This window comes from Canis lupus, chromosome 12, assembly GCF_048164855.1.
Source record: "Canis lupus baileyi chromosome 12, mCanLup2.hap1, whole genome shotgun sequence".
Lineage (NCBI taxonomy): Eukaryota > Metazoa > Chordata > Mammalia > Carnivora > Canidae > Canis > Canis lupus.
In genome coordinates, this window is record NC_132849.1 from 4,298,844 (window position 1) to 4,325,200 (window position 26,357).

General features: G+C 39.1%; 1 protein-coding gene and 1 pseudogene across 2 annotated transcripts in view; one reads left to right on the plus strand and one right to left on the minus strand.

The window, feature by feature from the left end:
- SNX27 (sorting nexin 27) overlaps window positions 1–26,357 on the minus strand; it is a 74,119-nt gene that overhangs the window by 21,374 nt on the left and 26,388 nt on the right. For both annotated transcript variants that reach the window (XM_072769146.1, XM_072769147.1), the window contains exons 2-5: window positions 26,035–26,266; window positions 6,469–6,661; window positions 4,285–4,349; window positions 1,675–1,779 (exon numbers count right to left, since the gene is read on the minus strand). In XM_072769146.1, coding sequence (XP_072625247.1) covers window positions 1,675–1,779; window positions 4,285–4,349; window positions 6,469–6,661; window positions 26,035–26,266 — 595 coding nt within the window. The remainder of the gene's footprint in view (window positions 1–1,674; window positions 1,780–4,284; window positions 4,350–6,468; window positions 6,662–26,034; window positions 26,267–26,357) is intronic.
- Window positions 15,847–16,561, plus strand: LOC140600628 (calcyclin-binding protein pseudogene; annotated as a pseudogene).

Below are 26,357 nucleotides of genomic sequence, written 5' to 3' on the forward strand. Positions count from 1 at the left end.
CTTGGGTAAAGTAGCTGGTTCTAGAACTAGGATGGGAAATATACAAAGGTGAGGGCAGAACATCTTGTACCAAAAAGCAAGAATGCTATATCACAAACAAATAAGTTGCATCAGAAAAATACAGAAGCAGACATGAAGGAGCTTCCACTGGCCAAAAATGGAACAATGTGAGCATCAAAGATAATATATGCTATTGATTAAATCACATGGAATATCTAAAAACCCACAATATTAAAATAATATAAAACAAAACAAAAATAATTATCTCATTGGACATCACTGGAACCAACGAGGACACTAATTCTTTACTCTGAAATTGGCAATAAGAAAATTAAATATTTATCCTCCCTTTCCTATAAACTGTATTTTTGGATAACTACATAGTCTTAGTTAGTAAGGAAAAGTTCTTTACAGAAGAATTCTACCTAACCAATATGAATAAATGACAGAATTAGACAATCAGTATTTTGCAACCCTTAATGAAATCACTGGTTAAGGCAGCAACCATCAATGATACACTCACCTGATTACAGATAAATGGGGAATTTTACAATCAAGAGTCCATGTTATCACCACCTAAACCCACTGATTAATCTTAGAATCATTAAAAGTGGGATATCTCCTGTTGAGAAGCAATAGGATGTACATATATATCACCAATTATGAAGTAGTCTATTAAAAAAAACTGAATTTGAATCTAATCGAGCCTCTAGAGCAAATTTCCATTTATGCAAAATGTAAGAAGATGGACGTATTAAATGACATAGATAAGAGAAATAGATACATTCAGAATGTGTGACATTGTGCAACACAGACCTAGTTTCCACAACAAACCAATAACATGGAAATAAAAAGCTGGGGAAGAGAAGGGAGATTACTTTATATTAAAACAAACATAAAAACCAAGCCTTGTTTAGATTTAGATTTTAACAAATTAACTATAAAAAATCATTTTCAGACAGCTGGGAAAATTTGACAATGGATTAGTTAATGCCAAGGAAATACTATTAAATTTTTTTTTAAGATTTTATTTATTTATTCATGAGAGACAGAGAGAGAGAGTGAGAGAGACAGGCAGAGACACAGGCAGAGGGAGAAGCAGGCTCCATGCAGGGAGCCCGACGTGGGACTCGATCCCGGATCTCCAGGATCCCATCCTGGGCTGAAGGCAGCACTAAACCGCTGAGCCACCCGGGCTACTGTCAATTTTTTAGGTCTGATCATGGCTTTGTGTTTATATAAGAATGTCCTTATTTTTTTAGAGATTTATACTGAAATATACACAGGCCCAATAAAAATGGAACCTGCTTTAAAATATTTAAACAAAGGAAAAGGAAAAAAGAAGATATAATGCAAATGTGGCAAAATCTTGATGATAATTAAATATGAATGATGCAAAAATGGAGGTTCTGTTCTGTTTTCATGTATGTTAAAACTTTTTACAATTAAAATGAGGGCTAATCACAACCACTCTGGCCCAGGATATATACTGTACCTTTCTTTCAAGGAGAGCAAAATACTTTCACATTAATAATAACATCACTGATAGTAGCTAACATTTAATAAACTTATTACATGTCAGTCTAAGCATTTTGTATGTACTAACTCATGTAATCCATCTTCCGTAGCTTTAAGCCATCTAATGATGAGTCTACTTGTTCAAGTCTAATTTACCTGGTATACTTGGTCTGTAGTACTGTTCTTTTTAACCCTGACCGTAACAGTCGTTCCATCTGGTAGTGCTACTCTCAGCTCTACATCGGAGACACCATTGTAGTTCTGGGGGAAAAGATAGACAGAATTTATGAGCCAGCATATCCTCATTCTCCTTGTAACATGCTAGCTAAGCAATAATCTAAACATGTTCCAATGAAAAGGGGGAAAAAAAAGGGGGGGGGGAATTAAAGTCAATATATTTTATAAATCAAAAAGCTGATTTCAGGCTACAGCAGACGTTGTTAACCTTTAAGAAGAGGGAGGAAAGAAATGTTAAAGCCAATGTGTTCACATTTTATTTATTTATTCAAGATTTTATTTATTTATTCATAGACACAGAGAGAGAGAGGCAGAGACACAGGCAGAGGGAGAAGCAGGCTCCATGCAGGGATCCTGACGTGGGACTTGATCCCTGGTCTTCAGGATCACACCCCAGGCTGCAGGCGGCGCCAAACTGCTGCGCCACTGGGGCTGCCCGTGTTCACATTTTAAAACAGAACACTTGTGTAAAGCAGTTTAGGTCAAACACCCAGGGAGAGGTTTTTGACTTACTTCCAAACACTGGGAACTTGCAAATGAGAAAAGGATACAACTGAAAGCAGTAGTTTTGACAAATATTCTCTGGGTTTAAATGGTTAGGCATGCTAAACTGGTTCAAGTAGTATCCCAAGCTCCTTTCTGAACCCTGAAGTCATCATGACACCTCTGACAGGAAAAATTGATGAAATGCAGGAAATCTGAGTTAATGTAACGCCCAATTTTCTTCCAGGGAAGAGTAAACAAGTCTTATCCCTTAATTCAAAAGATCCTGGGATCCCTGGGTGGCGCAGCGGATTAGCGCCTGCCTTTGGCCCGGGGCGTGATCCTGGAGACCCGGGATCAAATCCCACGTCGGGCTCCCGGTGCATGGAGCCTGCTTCTCCCTCTGCCTATGTCTCTGCTTCTCTCTCTCTGTGTGTGACTATCATAAATAAATAAAAAATTTTTTAAAAATTTCAAAAGATCCTTCTTTCTTATTGCTTTTGATGATTAACAGATTTTTTTTTTAAAGATTTTATTTATTTGACGGAGAGAAAACACAAGCAGGCAGAGAGAGAGAGGGAGAAGCAGACTCCCTACTGAGTTAGGATCATGATCTGAGCCAAAGGCAGACACTTAAATGACTGACTCACTCAGGCATCCCCCAGACTTCTATTAAGTAGGCTCCATGCCCAGCATAGAGCCCAATTTGGGGCTTGAACTCATGACTCTGAGAACAAGACCTGAGCTGGAAAAAAAAAAAAAAAAAAAAAGACCTGAGCTGAGGTCAAGAGTTGGATGCTTAACCAAATGACCCATCCAGGTGCCCTTCTTCTAACGGATTTTTGACCTTCTAAGTTTTATTAGCAAGAAACAACTATTTAAGAGCAAGTCCATCTTCATTTACCACTTAAAAAATTTTTATCATCTAAAACCTAGATTAGTTGTCCTAAGCATTACTCATTATATACCCTTGTCTGCAAGAAACTTATAATCTAGCTGGGAAAATAAGACATATACATATAAACTAATTAGCAGATTACACATTATTTAATATAGCAGCATTACATATTCATTCTTTTACCTAATAAATATTTATTAAGCACCTACAATATGCTTGTCATTGTGGTAAGGCATTGGGAATATAAAGATGACCAAGATTTAGCTCTTGTTCTTGAGTCTAATGTATAAGAGCACAGTGACCAAAGTTAACAATACTATACTATACACTTGAATTTTGCTAGGAGGGTAGATCTTAAGTGTTCTCACCAGACACAGACAGACAGACAGACACACACACACACACACACACACACAGAAAAGAAAGAAAGAAAAACAGTAACTATGAGGTAATGGATATGTTCACTAGCATGATTGTGGTGATCTTTCACAATGTATACATATATCATACAATGTATATATATACAACACCAAGTTGTATGCCTCATTTTATAGATGATTTTTTTTAAGATTTTTAATTTATTTATTCATGAGAGACACACACACACACACATAGAGAGAGAGAGACAGAGGCAGAGGGAGAAGCAGGCTCCATGCAGAGAGCCCGATATGGGACTTGATCCCCTGTCTCCAAGATCACATCATGGGCTGAAGGCAGCACTAAACCGCTGAGCCACCTAGGCTGCCCAATATAGATAACTCTTATTTGTCAATTCTACCTGAAGACTGAAAAAAAAAAAAGACTTAGCTCTTATCTATAGGTAATTCACAGTATAGTGAACTAAAAATATAAAGTGATAATTTGATTAAATGTATAAAAAATTAGAGAATGAGAGAGCAACAAAGTGATGATTGAGTAGTCCTGACTATATAAGTTCTTGGTGGAATGGAAAACCAATGACTTGAGTATCAGAGAAGGCTTCAAAGAAAAGGTGAACCTAGCATTGGTCTTGAAAGACAAGCAAGATACAGAAGAAAGGGAAAGTTGAAAAAACAGTCATATGGGGAATTTATGGCAATTCCATCTATAATTGATCTTATTTTCCTGCACATGGAACCAAAGGATAAACAGTCACTGAAGGGACTTACCTCATCGGATTCTGATAGGAATTCCTGCATGATGTCACTCTCACCAATGACTCGTATTGAGCACACTGTAGAAAATAAAAATAGAATCTGGCATGAGGCCCTAAAATCAAGACTTTAAAGTCAAGAACATATCAAGGTTTAAGTGTAAATCATTAGTAGCAGGCAATGCAGAGGTGGTATGCCATTCCTGACATATGACATGTTAAGGCACAACAAACATTCTTATAAATATGAACTAGAAGAGGGGAATAAGAGGATGTTTAAAGATGAAGCTTCCTAAAAATATTTTTTAAAGATTTATTTATTTACTTATGATAGACACAGAGAGAGAGAGAGAGAGAGGCAGAGACACAGGCAGAGGGAGAAGCAGGCTCCATGCCGGGAGCCCGATGCGGGACTCGATCCCGGGACTCCAGGATCGCGCCCTGGGCCAAAGGCAGATGCCAAACCACCGAGCCACCCAGGGATCCCCAAGCTTCCTAAAAATATTAAACATAGCCAAAGGAAGTCACCCCCAAAAAACAACGTTAGAGTAAATCTAACTTTGTGATCTCATGTGAATTAAGAACAAATCAGACAATAGAGCAAGGGTAAGGTCAATTAGGAATAAAGCAGGGATGCCTGGGTGGCTTAGCAGTTTAGCGCCCTGCCTTCAGCCCAGGGCGTGATCCCGGAGTCCTGGGATCGAATCCCACATCGGGCTCCCTGGATGGAACCTGTTTCTTCCTCTGCCTGTGTCTCTGCCTCTCTCTCTCTCTGTGGTCTCTCATGAATAAATAAAATATTTTAAAAAAGTAATAAAGCAAACACAAAACTAAAATACAAAAGGAAAAATGTCTACTTGGCTTAGGAACCGGGACAGTCAGAGAACCATAAGCAGTTAGAACTACTTTGGAAAAAAAATGGATGGGTAATTAAGCACTAAGCTCAGCACATCTTCTCACCTCACTAACTTTAGCTTCAAAACAACAGGAAGGAAGGAAGGAAGGAAACAGGAAGGAAGGAAAGTAGGTAATTGTTTAAATTTAAGAAAATTAATTTCCTGACACTCTCATGTGGATATTGAGTTATACTGATGATTTTACTTCATTTTATTTAAAAATTTATATCCTTTTTCATTTCTCAAGGAGTATGTTTAGAGGCCAACCCATGTTAGAAGAAAGCTAAAAACAGATAAAGTCTTACTACCTTCTACAGGGTAAATAGTTTTTCTTCAGGGATAAGGCTCTCTACTAAAGTTTAAAAAAAAATTCAGGGGCACCTGGGTGGCTCAGTCAGTTGAGCATCTTTGGCTCGGGTCCCCAGGACAGAGTCCCGCATTGGGCTCCCTGCTCAGCAGGGAGTCTCCTTCTCCCTCTCTCCTCCCCCCACTCATGCTCCCTCTTTCCCAAATAAATAAATAAAATCTTTAAAAAAAAAATTCAACCAGGTCAATTAGTTCTTATACAAGGACAAAATAAATATCACAAAGGACCATTATTCTATTAAATTAGTATTTTAAAGAAAAGCCTACTGCACAGATGACAAATTATATGACTCTGTAATATAGTGAAGCAAGATCTCTTCTCTGAGCCACAAAATGGACTATCTTATTCTGGAAATCTGGGTCATTTCTCCTTGCCTTTCAGATAAGCAAATGTTTCAGCATCCACATTCCAGACTTCTGATGTACTATCTGGAAGTCCTAAGATAACAAGTGAGTTTCAATACTTCAACCTATAACCTGCTTATATCAATGGGACCTTAGGTTACTTACAACTTGGCACCTGTAGGATGAAAAACGAGTTTTCAAGTAGGATAGGCTAGTGAACTGAGAATCATTTTAATAAAAATGTTTTAAATACTGCCCACTTAGTTCCCATCAATTTAGCATGTTGATGAGTCTGTATGTGTCTGCTGGCAAATAATATAACCCTATAAATAATTAGGTCCCTAATGCACCAAAAACTACACATTTTTCTGTTGTTGTTAAGTGCTCAACAAGTCAGTGAAATAGGCTATTAATCCTTGTACTGGACATTTCAGTCTTGGCTTCAAAGCTCAGATCATTCAACACCGATGGTCAGATATGTGATTGGCTTTCACTACTGAGTTTCAGGAAATTTAGCTACGAAGTTTAGGAGTTGCAACACATACCTAGACTCTATGTCTATTTAAAATAGTAGAGTTTAGTAGCCAGCTTACCTTTTTCTAGATATTCCTCCAACCCCCGACGTCGGGCATCTAGTTGCTGTTCTGATAAAGAAAATGGCCACTTCCCTGGAAGTCGGGGAAATGTAAAGTTGGCAAACTCTCTCTTCAGGTTCTGATGTAGGATGGCAAACTCCCGGTACCGCTTAGAACACAGCTGCCTCCCTGCCATATAAACATTGTATACCTGGTGAGGGGAAAGAACAAAAAAAAAAAAAAAAAAAAGAAAAGAAAAGAAAAGAAAAAAAAAAGCCTACTTACTACAAATTAAATCACAGAATCATCTAAAATAAAACACAGACCGGTAACTGGTGAGGTATATTCTGCTATGTACTTAACAGACAATGTGTTCAAGGTCATTGTAAAATAAGGCTAACTTTTAATTAACATGCCAGAAATGATATATGTACAAAAGAGTGCTACTCCTTTCAAGTGGCCCATAATCTTATTTTTGCTATTAAAATCACCTCCGATACATTGTTTTAAATATCTTCAAAGGCAATTATCAGCTTTTATGAGTGGACTTTTATTAGTGAGGACGTACTATAAAGCAATGTGACTGATACTTGTGTGTAGCCCAAACATCCAGAGGAAGGTCTAAAAATGATCTAAGTAACAGTAGTATTTTGTTAGCAAAGTGTCTTTGTTGCAAAAACTCCTTTCCTGGGATCCCTGGGTGGTGCAGCAGTTTAGCGCCTGCCTTTGGCCCAGGGCGCGATCCTGGAGACCCGGGATCAAATCCCACATTGAGCTCCCTGCATGGAGCCTGCTTCTCCCTCTGCCTATGTCTCTGCCTCTCTCTCTCTCTCTCTCTCTCTCTCTCTCTCTCTGTGACTATCATGAATAAATAAATAAAATCTTAAAAAAAAAAACTCCTTTCCTGAAGTCAGATATCTTTAGTTTTGTTCTTCCTTCCATCATTAAAACAGGGTTAACAAAAAGTTGAAGAATAAATGTATTTTAAGGACCACCTTGTAATTACAAAGAATTAATAATCCTCATGAAGAAATGGTTAGAGATTTTTGTCTATTGTTCATAGATACATGCCAAGCTTCCAGAACAGGGTGTGGAACATAGCAGACACTCAGGAAATATTTGATGAAGAAATAAACGGATATACGTGAAATTCTTGAATATGTACCCTCATAAAGGAAAGGGAGAGAATGTGCAATCCAAAAACATCTAATAATTCCTCTGTATTCTTAGAACATACAAATGAGGCAGAGATGGAAAAACTGGCCCCTAATCATATTTACTGGTTTTGCAAAAGTCATTCCAAATTTCAAATGTGCAAAAAACAGATCATCTACTCATGGAATCAAGAGTTAATCACCGAGAATGCATGAGCCAAAGCCTTTCCTTCAAAGCTCAAGAAGTTATCTTTCCCATGCTTCTGTGATTTAGGAAGCATGAATTAAATGCAAACATAAAATAATTTATTCATTCAAGACTCCTCTCCCCTAATACCCCACCTATGATTCCTTCCTCAATTAAAAGCAGAGCCTCTAATCACTATGCAACAGTCTCCAGAGAGGAGTATGATCCTGATCAATGAGCTTTCTTCCTGTGATTATCACTCAAAGTTGTAATTGTCATGGATCACATATATTATGAAGCACTCCAATCACTGCCTCCTGAGGTACAAATGCATAAAATGAAGAAGAGCATTCCCCTTAGAACAATACCACAGTTCTCTTCAGGGCCGGAAGTCTTAGAAAGTCTTATTCAGTCAACCTGGTCTTGTATACTTCCTTCTCAAACTAAGCTATCCAAATTTCTCAATAACAGCGTCATTCCTTTGCTTAAAAAGAAGTCTATAACACTAAGGGTGATATATATCAGCCTGAGTTCCTCATACTAGGAAGGAAGGGAGGGAGGTAAAACTAGTTAATGACACTTCGGTTCAAAGATATTCCTCAATGTCTTTTTCCAAAGAAGAGTAGAGTTAAGTCTTTGATGATGCACATGAAGACTATGACTGCATTTCTTCAAAGGTGATCACATGAGTGATCTCAAGTCCAGTAAAACATTTCCTTAGGGCAAAAAGAACCCTACGGCCTGAGAGGCCTTTGTGATAATTTCAACAAGAAACCTGAAAAGATTCAACTTGCAACTTCTTATAAAGTGAGAAGAGTAACATCAAATAGACTTTCACTTAAGTCCTCACCACTCTCAATTTAAATGTGACATCAAAGGGTACAGAAATATAAATAGTATGCCCTGATAGTCTTTTTTTTTTTTTTTTTTAAGATTTACTTATTTATTTGACACAGAGAGAAAGAGCACACACAGAGAGAGGAAGAAGCAGACTCCCCAGTGAGCATGGAGCTCAACTGGGGCTTGATCCCAGGACCTCAAGATCATGACCCGAGCCAAAGGCAGATGCCCAACCGACTGAGCCACCCAGGCATCTGACAATTCTGTAGTACTTTGATGTAAATAGGAATGGCTTCCACAGGAGCCAAACCATTTTTAAATTAACTGTGCTTAGCAAATGAAAAACATACTAAAATAGGTACCAACAGAGACTGCATTGTTCTTCACTGGTCCTTAAAATTAACCAAGATCTATTAGTATTCCTATTTCCCTGGTTTGGACACACTCATTTGCCAAAAACAAAACAAAACAAAACAAAACAAAACAAAACAAAACAAAAAAAAGACTGATTCACTTAATGCATTCTGGGATCTTTCCACTTGCATTTTTTTAAAAAAAGATTTTATTTATTTATTCGTGAGAGACACAGAGAGGCAGAGACACAGGCAGAGGGAGAAGCAAGCTCCCCACAGGGAGCCTGATGTGGGACTCCAGCTCAGGACCCCAGGATCACGATCTGAGCCAAAGACAGATGCTCAACCACTGAGCCACCTGGGTGCTTCCACCTTAATTTAAACCCTAAGACTGGCTGGCTTATAAATGGAATAGATGAAGTTATTCTAGCTTGTGACAGTACACTGAATTTAATGATCACTGGTCACTTTCTGATCTGACTATATCCTATAAGACTTCAAAAGTTGGGGTGTTCACACTACAATGCCAGCTGTCTGAAGCAACAAATTTCTTTTTTTTTTTTTTTTGTTTCATACTAGTTTGTTTAGGGGTACCATTTTCACTGCTAATAGATTTTATGTATTTCTCATATGCTTCTTCACTCATTAATTCATCCAATTCTTAAAGATTACTGAGTATTATCTTGACCACCCAATCTTCTTCATAAAAGGGTATGTTGACAAGTACTGGGTTTTCTGCAAGAGTTTCATTAATTTCAGTTGCTTCTCCTGATAGAGAATAGAGTTCACTAGCAGTTTCCACTTTCCAAAGCACCAAACTCATCATTTGTTCAATTTTGTCCCAATTTCAGGTTAAGACTACATTAAACAACATCTACCAGAGTTTTCTGTGCAAAACTGCTGAATCTCACCCTTCCAATACCATTATCTGTTGCTACCCATTCATGTTTGTCTGTGAATATACACATGGAGAGCAGAGTAGAGCCTGTGCACAGAGTCCAGACAGCACCTGCCCTCAGGCTCCTGGGGAGGGCAGGCAGGACGTGTTGAGCTGGGAGGCAGCCCACAAGCTGCACCCAGCATGCTCAGCACCGCTCCTAGTGCCATCAACAAGTTTCAGTCCTCTTGAGTTCCTCTTTGCTTAGTAAGAACCCAAAAGGAAAATGGCATGACGTATAGTATAGGTGGGGAAAGTGTAAAACTCATCCATCAGTGGTCTAATCTTGTTTCTCTGGATTCTGCAAGTCTAAGATTCAAAATTTATGGGATGCCTCGGTGGCTTAGCTGTTAATTGTCTGCCTTCGACTCAGGGCGTGATCCTGGAGTCCTGGGATAGAGTCCCACATCGGGCTCCCTGCATGGAGCCTGCTTCTCCCTCTACCTATGTCTCTGCCTCTCTTTCTGTCTCTCTCATGAATAAATAAATAATTTTTAAAAATTCAGCTTCAAAATAATTTCTAATATGTAAATGCTGAAAATTCATGCCATGCTGTTTCTCTCTCTAGCCTCATGATTTAATTCTATATAATGAATGCCAGAAGATGGTAACTGATACATTCTTTTCTTTCTCTTTTTCTTAAATAGGCTTCATGCCCAATGTGGGGCTTGAATTCACAACCTTGAGATCAAGTCTCGTGCTCTACTGAGCCAGCCAGGAGCCCTGTAACTGATAAAATCTTACAATGAGCACAACCCTAGTAACAGGGAAAGCAATTCTAGTAATATCTGGATTCTATTCCTCTGCATTCAGTAGGAAAACCAAAATCCCAGATATCAGAGATCTTCATTTTGTTAGTTCCTTAACCCCCACCTATAGATTTCTTAAGGCTTTTAAATGATAATGCCTCATCCTATATAGGTTCTGATATTCAAAAAGTTCTTATTTTCTCAAATCTCTAGTAACTAACAGAATTGTGCTACTGAACACAAAAAGAGGATCTCCTTATATAATGCAAAAGTTATTAGGGAAAAAAAATAGCATGACGACATTTTGGCCATGGCAATACCACCACTCAGGTTCAGCTTCCAAAAGTAAAATATAAGCTGTCCTGGTTCCTACTATTGATCTAGATGAATCTTCAATGTACATTATGACCAACAAATTGTTTCCAACACCACCCTGCCATTTAATCTTATTTTTAGCTGAAAATTCATCTTTAAAAAGACTACATTATTTGCCATTCACAAGCTGCTTATTAAGCAAAAGGAAACACAGTACTCTTAGTTGATTTCTGGGTAAATCAGGGGAGATTTCTTAACTCAGGGGTTTTTCCCAAAGGCTCCTTCTTGGAAATAAAAAAGCATAAAGGCCACAATATGCTCTTAAATAACTTAGGTTCCTTGTGTGTGCACACATGCACGCATATGTGTATTTCCCTAAGAAGGATTATAAATGGTCTCTGTTACTTTTATTTCTTTATTTGGACCGAACTGGATTAATCATAATCCTTGGTTCACAATACAGTCTCATTATGGCAAGCTCTTTATTTGGATATTTAATTAGTTATTCTTGGCCTTGTAAAAAGTGAACTGTAAGCTAAGACCCTGATAATTTCTAACCATAGTCTCCACCAACTTCATCATCCCCTCTCCCTGCTTCCCTGACCCCCAAACTCAACCATGTTTATCATTCTCTTGCTTTTCTTTTTATTGTACTTTCCTGTATTTATATGTAATTCTTAAATTTGTACTTTTTTATTTTAATTTTTAAGAGGTATTTTAGTTTTACTGCAATATTACAAAAAAAAATTCTTGCCATTTGCAAAGACATGGATGGAACTAGAAGGTATTAAGCTAAGTGAAATAAGTCAGAGAAAAATGTCATATGATTTCACTCTATATGGAATTTAAGAAACAAAACAGATGAACATGGGGGAAGGGAAGAAAAAAATAAAGATAAAAATTGGGGGGGAGGCAAACTATAAGAGACACTGAACTCTAGGAAATAAACAGAGGGTTGCTGGGGAGTGGGGGATGGGATAATTGGGTGAAGGGCAACAAGGAGGGCACTTGATGTAATGAGCACTGCGTGTTATATGCAACTGATGAATCACTAAATTCTACCTCTGAAACTAATTTTTTACAAAGGGGGTATTTTAGTTTTATAAAAAGGTTATCATGCAGAGTGAGACCTTCCATGGATTATCTTTTCCCTTGGTCTCATCCACAATGTTACATACCTGTGTGGTTTATTCTGTTGTATATAACAGCTTGTTGTTTTGTTTATATATATATATATATATATATATATATATATATATATATATATATATTTAAAGATTTTATTTATTCACTCATGAGAGACAGAGAGAGAAAGGCAGACACACAGGCAGAGGGAGAAGCAGGCTCCATGCAGGAAGCCCGATGTGGGACCGGATCCTGGGACCCCGGATCACACCCTGAGCCAAAGGCAGACACTCAACCGCTGAGCCACCCAGGTGTCCCTGTTGTTTTGCTTTTTAAGTCTCTGTTATTCCGCTGATGGCACTTCAGTTGTTGCCGGAGTTTTGCGATCTTGAACAAATATTGCTATGAAATTGTACACATGCCCCCTGCTGTACATCTGTAGGAGATTCTCTTGGGTATACTCAAAGTAGAACTGCAAGGTTATAAAGTATGTGAATAACCAACCTAAAGAGATAATGTCAAACTATAAGCTAAAATGGTTACATCAATTTATACTCCTTTCAGTAAACCATAAAAAGATCCTGTTATTCTTGCCAATGGGGAATGAGTGTGAAAAGATTTCTCACTGTGGTCCTAATTTACATTTCTCTAGTTTCATCTCATCATGTTGATCATCTCTTCACATATTTATTTGGTCATGTAAGTGTCCTCTTCTGCAAAATACACATTCATATATGTTGCCCAGTACTACATCGAGTTTTTGTGCTTTTCTCATTGATTTGTAGAGTTCTTTATAAATTCTTGAAATAATCTTTTTCATGTGTGTATGTTGTATCTTCTCCTGCATCATTTGTCATCTCACTTTATTAAGTGACTTGATTTTTTAAAATTTCTCAGTTTTGGGATCCCTGGGTGGCGCAGCAGTTTAGCGCCTGCCTTTGGCCCAGGGCGCGATCCTGGAGACCCAGGATCGAATCCCACATCGGGCTCCCGGTGCATGGAGCCTGCTTCTCCCTCTGCCTGTGTCTCTGCCTGTCTCTCTCTCTCTGTGTGACTATCATAAATAAATAAAAATTAAAAAATAAAATAAATAAATCTTTTAAAAAAAAATTTCTCAGTTTTATGGAGTCTCATTTATCAATATTTTAGTGCCATTGTTTTCTGTATTAAATTCTTATACCCAGAATCAATAACCTATTCACTTATACTTTCTACTACGAGATTCTAATTTTTTTATTTTGTCACTTAAGTCCTTAATCCATCTGGAATCAATTTTTCTAAATAGTATGAAGCAGGGTTCTATTGGTATTTCTTTTAAAATCAAGAATACTGAAAATCAAATTTAAATTGAATTACCTATAAATAAAAATATTCTGCTTTTATAGGATAATCTGGGAATTCTGAATGATCTAGAATTAACCTCCCACAGTAAACACCTAGAAAACTGGGGAAAACATAGGAAACATCTATTTTTGGATACTGGATAACAGGCAACTAAGAACTGTGATTCCCTGAGAAAAGAGAAACAAACAGGATGAGCCTTAACCATAACCCAGGCTTTCTGTCTAGAGGTAACGCCTGCACTGCAGCTCAGACAGGGGCATCCAAACTATGGCAACTTCACTGAGTTGTGGAGAAAAGAGTCTAGGTAGAGTTCAGATAGGCCAAAGCAGGTAGGATTTGTAGGACAGAATACACAAGAGGAGGCAGCTAGAGACAAGAGCTCTAGAAACCTGCATAGGATCCCCTTGAATTCTGGTTAAATAGTAATTTGAACAAAGAACTATTAAGGGTGAGCTATAAAAATAACAATTACTGGAGTTCAAAGAGCATCTGGAATCATTTGACTTCCCTCCAGCTAGAATAAAGAGAACTCCCTTGAATCTCCAGGGCATTCAAAAGAATTCAAAAGGGTCGTGCTTTACAAGTAGAGGTGAATTAGCTCTGGAGTAAAAGCTACTCTATGCTCACCCTAAAAGAGCTTAAAAACAAACCTGAAAAGGGATCAAAGTAATCTGTAAGTAATTTAACTGCATGCCAGAATAAAAGAAAGAAAGAAAGAGAGAGAGAGAGAGAGAGAGAGAGAGAAAGGAAGGAAGGGAGGGAGGGAGGGAGGGAGGGAGGGAGATTCTTTAAAGGAATATAACAAAATCTAATACAGAATAACATTAAATTAACAGGGTCCAATATCACATCAAAAATTATCAGACATATAAAGAAGCATGAAAATTTGACCTATAAGCAGGAGAAAACTCCAGGCAGTAGAAACAGAACAGACAGAAATAAAAGTAGTAGCAGACAAATATATCAAGCAGTTATCTTTGGCTGCTTCTATCTAGGATTTAGGAAACTGCAAGAACAGTAATCCCACACCAGATATAAGAGATTTCCCATGCACGTGCAAGTCTTCCCCCTGGGCCTCTTGTGCTCACAATAAAGACTAGGGACAGAGCAGGACATTAGAAATGGGCTACTGTGGCAGCCTAGGCATGAGAGAGGTGATTGGCAATTGTTGGGGGACAGACACAATGCCCTATCTCCCCTAGACCCTTTCTCTTCTATTAAGCAAAAGCCTTAAGTCTTAAGGTGATGGGCAGCAAATCTTTTCATACAGAGGGCAACTGGCAAAGATCCATTGCTTCTGGAAAAAAGTAAAGCAAAACCCCTCTACTCCTTACTCCTGGTGAGAGGCAGGAAATTATTGTAGGCCCAAGTTCCTATATTGATACTAAGTAGAGGTCTGCTATAGCTGGGGAGGGACAAGCAACAATTCCAAGACTAACCACAGACACACGGCAGAGTTTCACTGTGATAAGGAAGAAGGGCAGAAAAATGAAAAAAGCCTCACTCCCAAGACATAGGCAGAGAGTATCTGTAGACCTGTCTAAAATGGAAGCTGGCCCAGACAACAGAGAACCCCTACTACAAATCTGGTCTAAATAAAAAGCAAGAACAGTCCACCAGTGACGGAGAGGCAAAGACGGAGAGAACTTGTCTGTGGTGCAGGCATGCAGGCGTGGCTAAAAGCTGGGAGGGAAAGGTGAGCAGAACACAGAAAAACAGAGCCTCTAATCCCAGCTCCTACTCTAAGCACAAAGCAGCCTATTATTAAAGGGATTTGAAGCCTATGGCACAATAAAGGTACCAAAAGCCAAACAATACCCAAATTGAACCTACTGACTCAATCCCCTAACAGAAGACATATGCATATTTTTGGGTTCAAATACTATTTACTTCAGTCTCTACTTTTCTACACATGATGCCTGGAACTCATTCATATTTTATAGGACAAAAAAGGAAGACAAAAAAACCCCACTTATGTCAAGAGACAGGCAATCTCAGAGATAGGTGTCAAATCCATCAGACAGGGACCTTAAAATAACCATGATTCATACATTATAAGATCTAATGGAAAAAGCAGACAACATGTATAAATAGATGGAGAATTTCAAAGGAAATGATAGAAGTAAAAAACTCAACATCAGAACTGAAGGATTTTTCTGACAAGTTCAACAGTAGATTAGACATAGCTGAGGAAATAATCAGTGAACTTGAAAATAGGGTAATAGGCCTGGGGGGAGGCAGGCCGGGTCTTGCTAGGTTGGGTGTGCATGCAAGCTTGGGCAATGTGACTCGTGCAGCTGGGGCCTATGTCCGGGTGAACATATTCTGTGCAGTGTTTACAGTTCTCTCCCCTGTGTGGCTGCAGCTTGGGCCTTGCCTGATCAGCTCAATCATGGCTTCAGCTTTGGAAGAGCTACAGAAAGATCTAGAAGAGGTGAAGGTACTTCTAGAAAAGGCCAATAGAAAAAGAGTATGTGATGCCCTTAAAGCTGAAAAATCCAAGATCAAGATAGAAATCAAGAACAAGATGCAGCAGAAATCACAGAGAAAGGCAGAACTTTTTGACAATGAGAAGCCAGCTGCTATGGTTGCTCCCATTACAACAGGATATACAGTGAAAATCAGTAATTACAGATAGGATCAATCAGATAAATTTGTGAAAATTAAATTACCTTAACTGGAGTTCAAGTCCCCACTGAGAATGTGCAAGTGCATCTCACAGAGAAGTGATTTGATCTTTTGGTAAAGAATCTAAATGGGAAGAGAGTTATTCCATGATAGTGAACAATCTCTTAAAACCCAGCTCTGTGGAAGGCAGTTCAAAAAAAGTCAGGACAGATACAGTTCTTCTTTAATGTAGAAAGAAAGCAGAAAACACACAGTGGGACTATCTGACTCAGATTGAAAAAGAATGTAAAGAGAAAGAAAAGCCCTCCTATGACACTGAAATAGATCCTAATGAGGGACTGATGAACCTGCTAAAAGAAATTTATGAAGATGGAGATGATCATATGAAGTGAACATCAAAAGAGAAGCAAGCCAAAGGAGACACAGAATTTTAAGACTCTTAAAGTCATTTTGGGAACTGTGATGTGGAAATATTGATGTTTCCAAAAAAGAAATGTTGGTGAGCTGCACGGATAAATTTGACAAATAACTACTTAACAGCTGCCTTCTAAGTAAAGACAGTGAATTCTCCCATTTCCTCCTGGAGGATTTATTTAAATAAAATATGCTTATTAAACATTTCCTCTAAAGATGGTTTCCTTAGTAATCTGGACATTTGTATTCTTGTGTGAAATGTAAAAAAGCATGTCTTGCCTAATGATAATGCCACATTGTGCATGTTTTTGTTCAGCTAAGAGGTAGAAAAGTTCTTGTTTGCCTATAAGTTCCTGAAAATCAGCTCCCACCAACATAAGAGTAAGTAAAAATAAAACCTGAATTTTTGCATTAAAAAAAAACAGGGTAGGGACATCTGGGTGGCTCAGAGGTTGGGTGTCTGCCTTTGGCTCTGGGTGTGATCCCAGGCCCCGGGATTGGGTTCCACATCGGCCTCTTTGCAAGGAGCCTGCTTCTCCCTCTGCCCATGTCTCTGCTCTCACTCTCTCTCTCTGTATCTCTCATAAATAATTAAATAGGATCCTATTAAAAAAAAGAAAACAAAACAGGGTAATAAAAATAAAGCAAAAAAAGAAAAAAAGAAAAAATAAATAAAGCATCCAAAAGCTGTAGGACAATATTGAACAGCCTAACATACATGTAATTGGAATCTCAGAAGGACAAGAGAAAAAGAACACAGCTAAAGAAATATCTGGTGAGGGCAGTCCCGGTGGCTCAGCGGTTTAGCACCACCTTCAGCCCAGTGCATGATCCTGGAGACCCATGATCGAGTCCCACGTTGGCCTCCCTGCATGGAGCCTGCTTCTCCCTCTGCCTCTCTCTCTCTCTCTCTGTGTCTCTCATGAATGAATAAATAAAATCTTAAAAAAAAAAAAAAAGAAATATCTGATGACATACTGAGAATTTTTGAAAAATAGTAAGATATCAAACCACAGATCTATAAAATTTAGGAAACTCCAAGCAGGATAAATACCAAGAAAGACTTAGTTTTGAAGTTTAAAAACTTTGAAGGTAACTAAAAGGGGCTAAAGCATTACATAGAGAGGAACAAAAACTAAAACAAGCAGGCCTCTCACTTCTCGTCAGACACTATGCAGGCCAGAACAACAGAGTCACATTTTTAAAGTATTGACAGGAAAAAAATCATCAACTCAGAATCTTATACCAGGTAAAAATATCTTTCAAACATAAATGCAAAATAAAGACTTTTTCAGACCAACAAAAGCTAAGAGAATTCATTGCCAGCAAATCTGTACCATGAGAATATTAATGGAAATTCTTCAGGCAGAAGGAATAGGCGACCAGATGGAAATTGAATTTACACAAAGGAATGAAGGGCACCAGAAATGGTAAATATGTGGTTAAATATAAAAGAACTCTTTCCTCATTTTTAATTTCTTGAATTGTTTAAAGCAATGATAAGTAACATGGAATTTATAATACACATGGAAGTAAAATATATGACAACTGAACAAATGATGAGAGAAGGAAATGATATATGCTGTTGTAAAAGTCTTTTATTATATGAGAAGTAATACTGTATTATTTAAAGGTAATACTTCTAAAGATGAATACCATAAACCTGAAACAACCACTAATAAAATAAAACAAGTTTATCTGTAATATAATATTGGGACATAAACAGAATCATTATAAAAATACCCCAGGGGTTCATGGGTGGCTGAGTCAGTTGAGTGTCTGACTTTGATTCTGGTTCAGGTCACCTCCAGGTTGTGAGATCGAGCCGTGCATCAGGCTCTGTGCTGGGCATGGAGCCTGCTTGGGATTCTCTTTCACTCTGCCCCTCCTTGTGTGCTCTCTCTCTCTCAAAAACAAAACAAACCACACAGGGACGCCTGGGTGGCTCAGCGGTTGAGCATCTCCTCTGCCTTTGGCTCAGGATGTGATCCCAGAGTTCCAGGATGGAGTCCCACATCAGGCTCCTGCGTGGAGCCTGCTTCTCCTGCCTCTGCCTGTGTCTCTGCCTGTGTGTCTCTCATGAATAAATAAATTAAATATTGAAAAAACAAAAAACAACAAAAATGAAAACAAAAAAAAAATCTCCACTGGGGGGACTGCCTGGCTCAGTTGGTAGTGCCATGCGACCTTGATCTCAAAGTTGTAGATTTAAGCCCCATGTTGGATGTGGAGATTATTTAAAAAAAAAAAAAATTCTAAAAAAATACTCCACTAATCAAAAAGAAGGCTGGAAAGAAGGAAAAAAGGAATAAAGAACATAAGATATAGTTAATAAAGAGTAATATGGTAGACTTAAAGCTGACTATACAATAATTAAATGAAATTATAAGTAGACTATACATTCCAAATAATTATTGTTTTCATTGGATATCTTTTCCATTCACTTAATTTTTACTTATCTAAATAGATGTACTTAAGGTGAGTGTCTTAGGACAGCATATACTGTGTCTTGCTTCTTTATGCAATTTGGCAATGAAAATTAATAGCTACAAGAAAGGTGAGGGGCACCTGGGTGGCTCAGTCGGTTAAGTGGCAGACTCTTGATTTCAGCTCATGATTTTGGGGTCTTAGGATGGAGCCCTGTGTTGGGAATCCATGCTCAGTGGGGAGTCTGCTGGTGGGGGGGGGGGGAGAATCTCCCTCTCCCTCTGCCGCTCCCCCCTGACCCCACTCATGCTATTTCTCTCTCAGATGAATTTTGTTGTTGTTGTTGTTGTTGTTGTTGTTTTTTGTTAGAGACACACACAGAGAGAGAGACAGGCAGAGGGAGAAGCAGGCTGGGAGCCTGACGTGGGACTCTATCCCAGGTCTCCAGGATCACACCCTGGGCTGAAGACGGCGCTAAACCGCTAAGCCACCAGGGCTGCTCCTGAATAAATTAAAAAAAAAAAAGAAAAAGGTGAGGTTAGTGGCTATATGATAATATCAGAGAGATTTCAGAACAAAGAGTATTACAAAAGCTAAAGAGATGTTTTGTAACATTAAAGGGGCCAATTCATCAAGAAGGCAAGTTTCTTATACATTAAAACAAAACAAAACAAAACAAAACAAAACAAAAAACACTGATAGAACTGAAGAGTCCTCTACAGAACAACCTTCCAGTAACAGTAACTATAAACTCTGGACAAAATGCAAAATCAATTACTTAAGAATTCTGAATACTACACTTAAATGCAGGCAGGCTGCAGAGGGTTGGAGACCCCCACGGGGCTGGGTGGGGTGGGGGGAGTTCCTGTTTTCAGGGCCTTTGTCCTGATAGTAGGCAGCAGTCACAAAGTAACCTAAGTTCGGAAACCTAAATTCCAGCAGAAATTCTGACATTTGTTGACTGAAGGGAAGAGAGAAAAGATTCTAGGCAACTGTAACTGCCACCAGAATGAATAGGGAATTCCAGAGGAGAGAAACAGAGAAAAGGATGCCTTAATTTTGTGAATGAACACCACATCCTTCTCACACTGATCTCTCTCTGAATAATACACATGCAGAATTGACTTAAACTAGCACAGAAAAGTCTGAAAGAATTGAACTAGGGGCATAGCTTACAGTTAATCACCAGGTAAAATAAAACATCAACATTTCCCAGGGGACCATCATAGAACTCTGGGCCTACACAATGCAACATTCACAATATCCAAGATACAATCCAAAGTTACTCTCTGTACAAAGAACCAGGAGGCTATTACTCATTTTTAAGGGAAAAGACACTAAACAAAGGACAATCTCAAAATAACATAAACATTGAAATGTTCACATATAGAGACGCCTGGGTGGCTCAGCAGTTGAATGTCTGCCTTCGGCTCAGGGCGTGATCCTTGAGTCCGGAGATCGAGTCCCACATCGGCTCCCTGCATGGAGCCTGTTCTCCCTCTGCCTGTGTCTCTGCCTCTCTGTGTCTCTCATGAATAAATAAATAAAATCTTAAAAAAAAGAAAGTTCAGATATAACCACTGGAACAGAATACAGAAATAGAACTATATATATATATATGTTCAACTGATTTTCAACAATAAAGCCAAGGTATTTCAATGAGGAAAGGATATTCTTTTTTCAGCAAAAGTTGCTGAAACAGCTAGATATCTATATGGGGGAAAAAAATTTTAACACTTATATACCATACAGTATTGATACAAGAATCAACTCTGAATGGACCTCAGACCTAAACATAATAGTGAAAACTCTGACGGAGCCACTTCTTGGAGAACAGTTTGCCATTTCCTCAGAAGGTTAAAACATAAGAGTTACCATATGACCCAGTAATTTCACTTCTATGTAATATACAAGAGAAATGAAAACATGTATCCACATAAAAAATTGTATACATATACTCCAAACAGCATTATTCATAACAGTCAAAAAGTAGAAATAACTGTTCATCAACTGGAGATAAATTAAATGTGGTATGTCCAGAGAATGGAATGTTACTTGGCTGATACATCCTACAACATGGATAAACTCTGAGAACACAAATGATTTCATTACATGGAATGTCCAGAATAAGCAGATCTATAGAGACAGAAAGATTTATAGGGAGCAGATGGGAGGTTTGGAGGATTGTGGCTAAAAAGTATAGTGTTTCTTTTTGAGGTGATGAAAATGTTCTAAAATTGACTATGGTAAATGGCTGCACTACTCTAACAAAGGGAGAACCACTGAATTATATACACTCAAGGTATACAATTGCTAGTATGTATCACACCTCAGTAAAGCTATTACAAAAACAAAAATAAAACTATAAAACTTTTGGGATGTCTGGTTGGCTCAGTGGCTGAGCATCTGCCTTTGGCTCAGGGCGTGATCCCTGAGTCCTGGGATTGAGTGCCACATCGGGCTCCCCTAGGGGAGCTGGCTTTTCCCTCTGCCTGTGTCTCTGCCTCTTTCTCTGTGTCTCTCATGAATAAATAAATGAAATCTTAAAAAAAAAAAAAAAAAAAAAAACTATAAAACTTTTACAAGATAGTGTCCCTGGGTTAGACAGATGTCTTGGAACATGAATTATCCATAAATGAACAAAACAGACAAACTGGACTTCATCAAAATTTAAAATTTCTGTTCTTTGAAAGATACTGCTAAACAGAAAATAAAAAGGGGATGCCTGAGTGGTTCAGTGGTTGAGCGTCTGCCTTCAGCTGAGGGCGTGATCCTGGAGTACTGGGATCGAATCCCACATCAGGCTTCCTGCATGGAGCCTGCTTCTCCCTTTGCCTGTGTCTCTGCCTCTCTCTGTGTGTCTCATGAGTAAATAAAGAATATCTCTCTGATAAAGGACTCCAGAGACGCCTGGGTGGCTCAGTGGTTGAGTGTCTGCCTTTAGCTCAGGGTGTGATCCCAGGATCCCAGGATCGAGTCCCACATCAGGCTTCCTGCATGGAGACTGTTTCTCCCTCTGCCTGGGTCTCTGCCTCTTTCTCTGTGTCTCTGAGTAAATAAATAAAATCTTAAAGAAAAAAAAAAAAGACTCCAAATATATAAAGAACTCTTAACAACAAAATAAGAAGATAAACAATTTAAATTTTAAACTGGGAGGGGCACCTGTGTGGCTCAGATGGTTAAGAGATGAATCGTCTGACTTCAGCTCAGTTCATGTTTTCAGGGTCCTGGGATCAAGCCCTGCCATCAGTTCCACACTCAGTGGAGAGTCCACTTCTCCCTTTTCCCCTGCCCTTCCCCCCACTCATTCTTTCACTCTGTCTCTCAAATAAATAAAATCTTTTTTTTTTTTTTTAATGGGATAAAGGGATGCCTGGGTGACTTAGTTTTTTTTTTTTTTTAATAATTTTTATTTATTTATGATAGTCATAGAGAGAGAGAGACAGGCAGAGACATAGGCAGAGGGAGAAGCAGGCTCCATGCACTGGGAGCCTGATGTGGGATTCGATCCTGGGTCTCCAGGATCATGCCCTGGGCCAAAGGCAGGCGCCAAACCGTTGCGCCACCCAGGGATCCCCCTGGGTGACTTAGTGGTTGAGTGTCTGCCTTCAGCTCAGGCCGTGATCCCAGAGTTGCAGGATCAGGTCTCACACCGGGCTCCCTGCATGGAGCCTGCTTCTCCCTCTGCCTGTGCCTCTGCCTTTCTTTGTCTCTCATGAATAAATAGATAGGAGCTTTAAAAATAAATTAATTAAAATTAATTAAAACGAGGGGATCCCTGGGTGGCACAGCGGTTTGGCGCCTGCCTTTGGCCCAGGGCGCGATCCTGGAGACCCGGGATCCAATCCCACGTCGGGCTCCTGGTGCATGGAACCTGCTTCTCCCTCTGCCTGTGTCTCTGCCTCTCTCTCTCTCTCTCTCTCTGTGACTATCATAAATAAATAAAAATTAAAAAAAAAATTAATTACAATGGGAAAAAAAAGTTGAACTCTTCAACCAATGAAAATATAAGGATGGCTACTAAGTACATGAAAATAAACTCTGGGGTGCCTCGGTGGCTGATTCTATTAAGCATCTGCCTTCTGGTCAGGTCATGATCCTGGGGTCATGGGATGGAGCCCCAAGTCAGGCTCCCTCCTCAGTACAGAGTCTGCTTATCTCCCTCTTCCTCTGCCTCTTCCCACCACTTGTGCTCTTTCCCTCTCTCTCTCTCAAATAAATAAATAAATAAAATCTTAAAAAAAAAAAAAAAACTCATCATCATGAGTCATTAGGCAAATGCAAATTAAAACTAGAAAGAGGGGGATGCCTGGGTGGCTCAGTGGTTGGGCATCTGCCTTTGGCTCAGGTCACGATTCCAGGGTCCTGGGATCGAGTTCCGCATTGGGCTCCCTGTGGGGAGCCTGCTTGTCCCTCTGCCTGTGCCTCTGCCTCTCTCTCTCTCTCTCTCTGTGACTTTCATGAATAAATAAAATCTTAAAAAAAAACAAACTAGAAAGAGATACCACTAGAATGCCTAGAATTTAAAAAACTGATATTACCAAGTGTTGAAGAGGTTATGGAACAACTGGAACTCCAACTGGAACTCCACTGCAGATGAGAATGTTAAGATGGTAAAGCCTCTTTGGAAAAGTTTGACAATTTGTTATTTATAAGGTTAAAGTTTCATGTGTCATAGGATCCTGCAATTCCACTTCTAGCTATGCAAGAGAAATGAAAACATACATCTACATAAAGCCCCATATATTAATGTTATTTCATGTCACCTTCAGTCATAATAAAACTGGAAACAACCAAAACATGCATCAACAAGTCACTGGATAAATAAATTGCAGTAAAGTTTATCCAATTAAAAATTAACTGCAATTAAAGGAACAAACTACTGATATACGCAACACGTATCAACCTTAAAAAGACTACACTAAATGAACAAAGCCAGACACCAAAAACCACTTATGTGATTCTGTTGATCTAACATTCTAGAAAAGGCAAAATATACTAACAGGAACCTGATAACGGTCAATAGGGGTAGTATTATGGGGAGAGGACTGACTGCAAAAGGTCAAGAGGGAACTTCCTGTGGTGGTGAAAATATTCTGTATCTGGATTGTGGTGATGGTGATTAAAAACTATGTACAGGGACGCCTGGGTGGCTCAGCAGTTGAGTGTCTGCCTTCAGCCCAGGGCATGATCCTGGGGACCTGGGATCGAGTCCCGCATCGGGCTCCCTGTGTGGGGCCTGCTTCTCCCTCTGCCTCTGCCTGAGTCTCTGCCTGTCTCTGTATGTCTCTCGTGAATAAATAAATAAAATCTTTAAAAAAAGAAAGTAAAATAAAGCTACGTACATTTACCCAAATTCATGAAACTGGACATTTAATGTAAGTGAAGGTTTTTTTTTTTTAATTTTTTTTTTTAAATTTATTTATTACAGTCACACAGAGAGAGAGAGAAAGAGAGAAAGGCAGAGACACAGGCAGAGGGAGAAGCAGGCTCCATGCACCGGGAGCCCGACGTGGGACTCGATCCCGGGTCTCCAGGATCATGCCCTGGGCCAAAGGCAGGCGCTAAACCGCTGCGCCACCCAGGGATCCCTTTTTTGTTTTTTTTTTTAAGGATTTTATTTATTCATGATAGTCACACAGAGAGAGACAGAGAGGCAGAGACACAGGCAGAGGGAGAAGCAGGCTCCATGTAGGGAGCCCGACGTGGGATTTGATCCCGGGTCCCCAGGATCGCGCCCCGGGCCAAAGGCAGGTGCCAAACCGCTGTGCCACCCAGGGATCCCCTATGTAAGTGAATGTTAATGCAGATACATTATGCTCAATAACGTTGATTTTCTTAAAAGGGATAATTCATTCCTTTTCTCAAGTCTACATACATTCCCAAGGTCTCAGCATCTAATCTGTTCTACTTTTAGGAGCTGACCTTGGTTTCTATGTTTTACATGCCTTATGGTTCAAAACATAGCACCTCCAAAACACAAAACTCTAAACTTTGGGTAAATGGCTTTGGGAATCCATAGACTAAGCTGGAGAACACTGTGCTACATGCTATCATCACCAGCTAAATTACGAATGCAGTCGAACATTTTTACATCCTTCTGAACTTTTCTGGCTTCTTTGCTCGCTTTTCTCATCTCCCCACTAAGAATTTACCATAAATGTCCTGTGGCTCATTTCTATATGGGAAACAAATCTCAGTTTCCAAGACTGCAACTTCAATCAGTAGTTCAGCTTGAAACACACGTAGTCTGTCTGCCAATATCCAACAGAACTCACTGCACTGTCTACAAAGAATAATGAATTTCTCATTATATCAACAATCCTCAAATAATCAAAGGCAAATAAAGCATACTTCAGTCAAGAGAAAAAGTTTAAAAAGAGAGAGAAAGGGAAAAAGTAAGTAGAGTAGGTTACCAGCAGCTATTAGGTTTTGAGGAACAAGCAAAGGCACTCAAAAAAGGGGCTGGCACATATCACCCAGAACTCAGGGTGGACTTTCCTGCATATCTACAATAGCAACAGGTTGGAAATATATAGAATAGTTCATGTGAACTGTATTCAGAGTATAATGAGGAGCTTGGGGAAAACTCAAATTAATCATTCACACAGGTATCTTGAAAGAAAATGAAAAAGAACAAGATGTGGTGGAGAGGAGTGTAGGGCACCTGTAGATTCTGATGTGGACAAACTCCATATTACCCAAATGTTTTGGGAGACACCATCTTTTAAAACTAGCTCTATAGCTCTAGAGAGTCAACAGTAAGCGAGAGACTGCTATTAGCAAATAGATATGGTGATCAAATAAAAACAAACAAAACCAACTTGCACGTTTACAAAAGACCAGAATGCAAACATAAAACTGTCTGGAAAGAAAACGAATTTATATTTAAGCAGAAATAGAAATTGTTTCCATTAGTGTACTTTACCCCTTGCAAAACATCATGGTCAGTGTCTTTTATTTATGTGTGAACCCACCTTCCTGGTAGATGAGCTGACCTAGGTTGTGGTGATTACTTTTAGCACTCTAATATATATTATAAATGACAAGACTGGGTGGAGGGGGGAATAAAAGCTCAATGTTTTGAGGATTGAGTTGGGCTGACACTCACCACAAACTTCTCACCATTCTGCTCCACATGTTTGTATGTGGGGACCGATATGGGCACTGCTTGCTTTTCTGTGTAATCATAAAATGATTGTCCCAACGAGTCGTCACTGGGATCTAGGTTATCTGCCTCATGTGGAGGTACAGATAACACTGTCAAGATCAATTCCTTCTCGCCTGCTCGGATCAGGTCCACCACCTGCTTGTGTGTCGCCCCCTCAACATTCACGCCGTTCCTAAGGGGAAAAAGGGAAAAAAACAATCCCATAAACCAGAAGGGTCCAAACACCTTATATCTCCACCCTCCTGCCCCCACTCTAGTGTCAC